The sequence below is a fragment of the Macrobrachium rosenbergii genome, chromosome 10 (genome assembly GCF_040412425.1).
Source record: "Macrobrachium rosenbergii isolate ZJJX-2024 chromosome 10, ASM4041242v1, whole genome shotgun sequence".
NCBI lineage: Eukaryota > Metazoa > Arthropoda > Malacostraca > Decapoda > Palaemonidae > Macrobrachium > Macrobrachium rosenbergii.
The window spans coordinates 55,621,945-55,629,444 of NC_089750.1; the positions used below are offsets into that span (position 1 = coordinate 55,621,945).

Genomic DNA, 7,500 nt, shown 5'->3' on the forward strand with positions numbered 1-7,500 from the left:
AGAGTGTGTAAGAATTAACTGGAGAGAGAGAGAGAGAGAGAGAGAGAGAGAGAGAGAGAGAGAGAGAGAGAGAGAGAGAGAGATACACACGCACGTCTATACTGATACACACATGCATGTATACATACAGCCTTGAAAATTTTTAACCATACACTTAAAAATGATCCAGAAACACACATACTTGCTAAACAATATATGAACATAAGCATAGATAAATGTTGGCTCATACGTAAAACCATATATATTTATATGTGTATAAGAGTGCAATTCAGTATACACCAGTATCTTCCGCACACTTTCATAGAATGTAGAAGAAAGACATTTATATATACATACATACATACATACACACAAGCATACATGTATATATATGTATAATATATATATATATATATATATATATATATATATATATATATATATATATATATATATATTAACTACATATAAATAAATGTGGCATCATGGTTTTTTGTTGATATTATTCTGGTCATTACTCTGTCAAGATCAAAGCCTTAAATCTAGGCTCGTTCACTTAACCTTTTCTCGCAATCTAAGCAACTGCATCAGTGTTGAATAACGAGACTGCTATCTGAATTTTTCTGTTCAAAGAACACTTAACATTAAATATTGGAATTCTCAAATTGCTTTTATATTCCACGAGAAATGTCGTCTATTTTCTTTTTATATTTTTCAATATATACTTTTTTTTCCAATTATTTCTCTCAAGGCTGGACTTAACATGACAATAGACTGACATGGTCTTTGATATGCAAATTTTACTGAAATTAAAGAGGGTTTTCCCTCACATGATTATTGGCTGGATGAACGAAGAGAAGATTTGGAATTGAATGACAAGCAAATTCATTGGCAAAACTATCTGGATTTAATTTTATGTACTTTAAAACGGGCAAATTTGCTCAATTCCTGTAAACTTATATTGTTCAAGGATCTGACAACTAGAGAGAGAGAGAGAGAGAGAGAGAGAGAGAGAGAGAGAGAGAGAGAGAGAGAGAGAGAGAGAGAGAGAGAGAGAGTTTACTGTTATTCACTTGAAGGATACAAATAAATAAATAAATATTTATATATACGAATATGAGAGTATATATATATATATATATATATATATATATATATATATATATATATATATATATATATATATATATATATATATATATATATATATATATAATTACTGGTCGGAAACATGAGTAAGATTTATATCTAAAACAGGATTGACAAATAGAGAAAGGCTCCTCATCCGCTGACAGCAGCATCTGAAAGTAAATTTCAATACAAAACTTACAGTAGTTGTCAATTATTTTTGTTAATTACCTGATGAACGCATTTCTATAGAAAATACCTCATGCTCCTTCGGCGATACTAAAACGCTGAAAATCCTCATAATGTATCCTTATTAAATCTAATCAGTACGAAACATCAATTTCCAAGACATACTCAGAAAAATTTGATGCATCGTAATTTTCATGACATTTTAATGGCAAAAAATGTAGGTATGACCTTTGCAAATAATATGATGATATAAATATAAATGGAGAGAACAGATGAGAAATGATGTTAACTAATAAGTAAACAATCAGAATTTGTTATCTTCCATATTTACAATTAAACTAATATCTTAATTTACTCTGGAGAATCTACATACTTGCATACACCTTAGTACTGTTCATATCTGAGCTACACTTACATACAAACACATATTCTTCTCATGCACACAGGCAGAGAGAGAGAGGGGGAGAGAAAGACAGCTAAAGAGAATGTTTTCATTTAAATAAATATTTAAGAGATGCATGAGAAGATTGCATAATGGAGTTTTCTAATTATGACCCTATTTTAAATATGAGCCGTGCATTTGATAGAAAATTTACCTGCTAATATTTTCTTTTCACTAAAGATTATATGGCATAGATAAGGCTTACTAAAAGGAAAAGGATTGTAAAATTGCTTCCTTCTTTAGATGCAGTAATATCTGATTAACTATCATAACATATGTCTTGTTTACTGTAAATATATCATACACAAAATTCAATGTAGATCAGTTAACATGACACGAATACCTTACGGAACAGAGAGATGAATTTGGAAACTATTGCCCATGGCAGATATTACTAGAGAAAGGGAAAGACAGATACATAGGTACAATGAGACTGCGAGAGTCGATTCGGCGCAGAATCCAACAGACAAAAGGCAAGTGAGACCCAGATTAACGTAGATGACAGATGTGGTCACAGATTATCAAGACTACGCTGCTGTCCGTCAACTGCTAGACAAAGTATAAGTAACTTATAACTTAGACACCGAGGTAACGATTCGATGTGGATGGTAATGATAAACTCAAAGCGCTCTAAAAAGCTCCCCTTTCAGAATGCTGAGAGATGTAAATTCCTTCGAAGGCAAAATATCAAGATTCCATTCAAGCTGTAAAAAACTTATTTCACAAGAATTATGAAGATTAAATGATAATTAATTTGAAAGGGGAGACTTAGGAACCTATATGACGAGAGCGGATTGGTTAATTTCAAATCATCCCCATGAATATGACATTCCCTTGGAAAATATAAAGTTTCGAATCCTTTTCGATGTATTTCTCATTCACAGTACTAAATTTCCACTAAGTACCAAGTCTGCCCCAGAAATTACGAATTATATATTGTCTGATGTAGTTTATATAGTTGTATAGGCTTGTGCCTGGATAATATTCTGGATGCAAAATATTAATAAATATATATGTCTGTAAACCTCTTGAAAATAACAAATATTCTTCCAAGTAATAAGACCCAAATACGTTGCATGTAAATAATACCTAAATATATGAATACTTTTTTCCTCATGAAAATACACACTAAGCTAAATGTTTCCAAACGTCCCGGCTCAAGATTTTTCCAAGGCTCGAGTTAAGAGTCGGAAAATGATCTTCTTCACGAAGCCCATTTGAACGTCTAGATTTTTATCTGGCCGGGGAGTGGCGAATTGAATTTATTCATTCCATCAGAAGAATGTATTGGAAACCTACTGACAGCCGATAACGAAAGCTCTCCATTGAATGCGAAGCCTTGTTTTAAGTTATCGAGTGACTTCGGATATCAACGGCTCAATTTCTTTCCTCAATAAAAAACGGATTCTAAAAAAAGAAAAGAAAAACTTTGCTCTTATACCCAGTTTTGACGAACTTTTCCTACTTGGTTCTGCGAACAGGTAAAAGAGTAAAACGTGATGGTTTTCGTTTTGAAAGAGAAATGATTCGGCTCAAAACCCGTTCTCATTCTGATGGGGGTTTCGAGGCACTTGGCTTTGGCAGCAGATCTTAACAAAAGAATATATTTGCCTACAAATCTGATAGGTGTAGTGCCTATCCCCCTCCCCCTCCCCCTCTTCCCATCTCGTTCCTCCTCCTAGCAGCTGAATTAGGTTTGCTCTCCTCCAACCCCCACCCCCCACGCCATTTGGGTATCCACCTGGGACAACGTAACAATGGGATTTCCCTTCTCGATGAAAATAGACTTTGAAATTTGAAATGGTAATTGGCCGGATTCCCATGCAGCTACCTTAGATAACTATTGCATTCGGGCGAATCAACGGCAGTTTCCCAGCTTATTACCTAACATAAAATGGAATGAAATCCATATATTCCACATCGTACTGATGTTTGAAAATTCTTTCGAAGGATTTGCAGTTTTTCCGGGGGTAATGATGATGGGAAATGGTGAATCATCATCGTCATAATCATGAATATGAAAATTTATTTCAAAGGTTAGTTTTTTTAGCATTTCTGGATATCCTAATAGTAATCTGGGAATCATTATTATTGCCATCAGCATAAATATCCATTTGTTTTTAAAAATTTCGCTTACTGCTCCATTTTGGCAATAATGATAAAAAGCTGTAAATCATCATTATAAACATAGATTTTTCGGGATACGTTGTGGGAATAATTAATGGTCATTATCATTTAAAACAGCCACTATTCTATTTCATACACTTATAAAATACATTGGTGATAAAAACTGATTCAATTTAAAATTAAAGAACTTAATTTGTCACAGATAAAAAGAATGAATTATCTTCATCATTATCACCGTCACCTAATTCATTCATTATCCCATTATTTTGAATTATGAAATTATTCTAAAATTAATTGAACTTATCTTGAGTATTTGAATCTCTCCCCGGATATTTCATCGTGAAATATAAATCTTCATATTCTTTAAGAAGAAAAATTGTCACTCGGTCATAATATTCCAGTAACTTAGGCTACTCGAATTTCAAATGAGGCTCCTAATTAAATATCACTCCTTACTTATTATTAATAATGTTCTGAGCTTCTACCAAATGGAAGAAAAACAGCCAAGAGTAATGAGGAATAATATATATATATATATATATATATATATATATATATATATATATATACATATATATATATATATATATATATATATATATATATATATATATATATATATATATATATATATATATATATATATATATATATATATATATGACTATTTATCACATCACCGTGATTCATATACAATCATAATATCAATTCATCTACCTCCCGGAAGTAATATATTTTCATATATGTTGCCGAGGAATTTTAGTTGATAATAAGTCCAGTGTCGGATCGAATAGCGACGGACGAGGAATCAGGACTACAGTGACACACACTAACCAGTCGGCCACTGGTTAGTGTGTCACTGTAGTCCTGATTCCTCGTCCGTCGCTGGTTCGATCCCACGGACGGTGACTTATTATCAACTAAAAATTCCTTCGGTAATTATATAAAATATATTACTGAGGTAATAATTGGATATTAAAGGACGTTTGTAGCTTTCTGATTATATATATATATATATATATATATATATATATATATATATATATATATATATATATATATATATATATATATATATATATATATATATGCAATCATGAAACTACAAGTGTCGCTTAATATCAAATTCACGCTACCTAGGAATATCCCCGATGAGGTATTATCACCGAAGGAAATTTATAAGTGATAAATGGACTGGTACTGCCTAGTCTCGAACCCACGACACAGACACTTATCCAGCGACTCCAGTCGACGGTGTACCCACTCAGTGATAGCTCAGTGGGTAGAAGGTCGACTGGAGTCGTTGGATAAATATGTTTGTCGTGGGTTCGAGACTCGGCAGTACCAGTTCATTTATCACTTATAAATCACCCTTCGATGAAAATTCCCCATCGAATATTCCTGAATTAGCGTGAGTTTGATTTTAGGCGACATTTGTAGCTTCATGATTGTATATAAATGGTGTGATAAAAATTTCATATTTATATATATATATATATATGTATATAATATATATATATATATATATATATATATATATATATATATATATATATATATATATATATATATATATATATATATATATATATATATATATATATATATATTGGTAAATGTGTGTGCAAGTGTGTGTCTGTTTGCGTGTGTGCGGTGTTAATCTGAATATCTCAGTGAAAACTAACAGACCTGACTAGTTGATGTCTATTTCATATCGCGTCCTTAATGAAAAGAAGAAGCTTTTCCATATTCCGGTTTATGGAAAATACCAGAAAACTATTCAAGACTTGTTTCTTTCAAGTCGTTTAAAATTAAGCTCCCTTACTCACATACTGGCTAATCATTAAAAGAAAGAAATAAATGAAAAAAAAGTTCACTTTGCAACTTCAAAACAAAAAGAAACAGTAAAAAAAGAAAGGATTCCAATACTTTCCAAGCTAAATTCAGCACCTAAATCGGGATCGGTCACGAAAAGCCTCTTATTCAGAATCGACAACTTTTTTGTAAACAAACGGAATTAGGGATACGTCAGTACGACAAAAGTCGTGAACAAAAACCTGACGCAGACTTACAAAAGGCTTAGGCTTTTCGATACAGCTATTTGCGAGATTTAAGCTCAAAACAATCACTTCAAAGAATACAAACGTTTTATTCTATAACAAAAATGCCACGAAGGCGAGAATAGCCCTTGAAGTAACGATATTTTAGTTTGCTATAGTTTGGCGTAGGTGAACAGTATTGTTTTCGATATAATTATAACAACAACCTTGACATTCTAGGTTTCAGTATAGCGTCCTGACAACCTGCCGGTAAAGTGCATATCCGATTTCTTCACGATAGGTTGCTAGGCCACGATAACGGAACCGTCATGGTTGTTAATCTCGATTATAGTCTTCAACAAAAACAGACGAAACCAATTTCAAGGTCAAAAGAGGTAAACCTGAAGCAAAATGAATACGAGTAAGAAAATGTAAGAATACTGAATGGCTAATCTTACAATTTCTTGCGGTACTGGTTTTTCCAAGGACACAAATAACAAGAATAAAATCATGAAATCTATAACTGTGAATTTGCCCTGCTCTTTGTACAAAAAAAGACAAGATCTCGAAGTAAAAATCTCGAAATGCAGCTGCACAGAGAATATAATTCACTCTAATAACTTGGAGATTTCTTGTACATTTATACATATGCGACAGCATAAAATAAAAGAATATTAGTTGAATGTCTGAATTCATTATCAGTCGTATATATTCCTATCTCTGTATATATCAGTATACTAAAAGAATATATACACATATCCGTAATTACTGTGTATGCATGTAGGTACTAATACACAAGAGAAGCTTATTTCCGCTGCTGCCACTGTATAAAATATGCAATTCCGCAAACATCTGAAGCTTGTCAAATATTTCCTACCTGAAAACATACACTATGACCACTTAGTTTATTTGCATGATAGCCTATCAGACAGGTGGCCTTTCTTTTCTAACTCCGTTTGTCCATCTGTCTTTTATTTAACGTTTTTATGGATCAACAGAAAATTTAATTATTTTGTAATAGTTGTTCTTTATCCAAGAAATTCAAGCCCACACACGTAACAGGGGCCAACCCCCTCAAAAAAAAAAAAAAAAAAAAAACATATTTTTACGTCGAGACAAAAAAAAAGCATAAATATATAAGAACCAACAAAAATATATATGGAGATAAATGTAAAGATAACAATATGAATAATTTAGAAACAGGATAATCCTGCGAAGTGCCCGAGCGAACTTACCTATTCCTGGTCGCCACACTAGGGAGTCATCGCCGGGTGGGGATGGAGTCGTGGTGGTGGTGGTGGTGGTTGTGGTAGTTGTGGTGGTGGTTGTGGTAGTCGTGGTAGTTGTGGTTGTGGTGGTGGGTTCAATCTCTGCAGGAAAAAAGTGACCAGGTGCACAAAATGTTGTTTACAAAAGCAACAAACAAACAGTCACAAAATGCTTTTAGTTTAGGCAGACTGAGCGTGGGGTAAAGAGACAACACACTGTCGCGTGAAGTTTGTCGATTTAAATATTGTGTAAATCTTCTTCAAGTCTTCTTTAGTGAAGATCCAGTGCTAATTTTATCAGTACGAAAAAAAGACTGTGATAACAAAC

At 32.8% G+C, this 7,500-nt stretch overlaps 1 protein-coding gene across 2 annotated transcripts in view; it reads right to left on the bottom strand.

Moving 5' to 3' along the window:
• The window catches only part of LOC136842644 (lachesin-like), a 314,707-nt gene that overhangs the window by 7,137 nt on the left and 300,070 nt on the right, over positions 1-7,500 (bottom strand). For both annotated transcript variants that reach the window (XM_067110263.1, XM_067110264.1), the window contains exon 9: positions 7,140-7,274. In XM_067110263.1, coding sequence (XP_066966364.1) covers positions 7,140-7,274 — 135 coding nt within the window. The remainder of the gene's footprint in view (positions 1-7,139; positions 7,275-7,500) is intronic.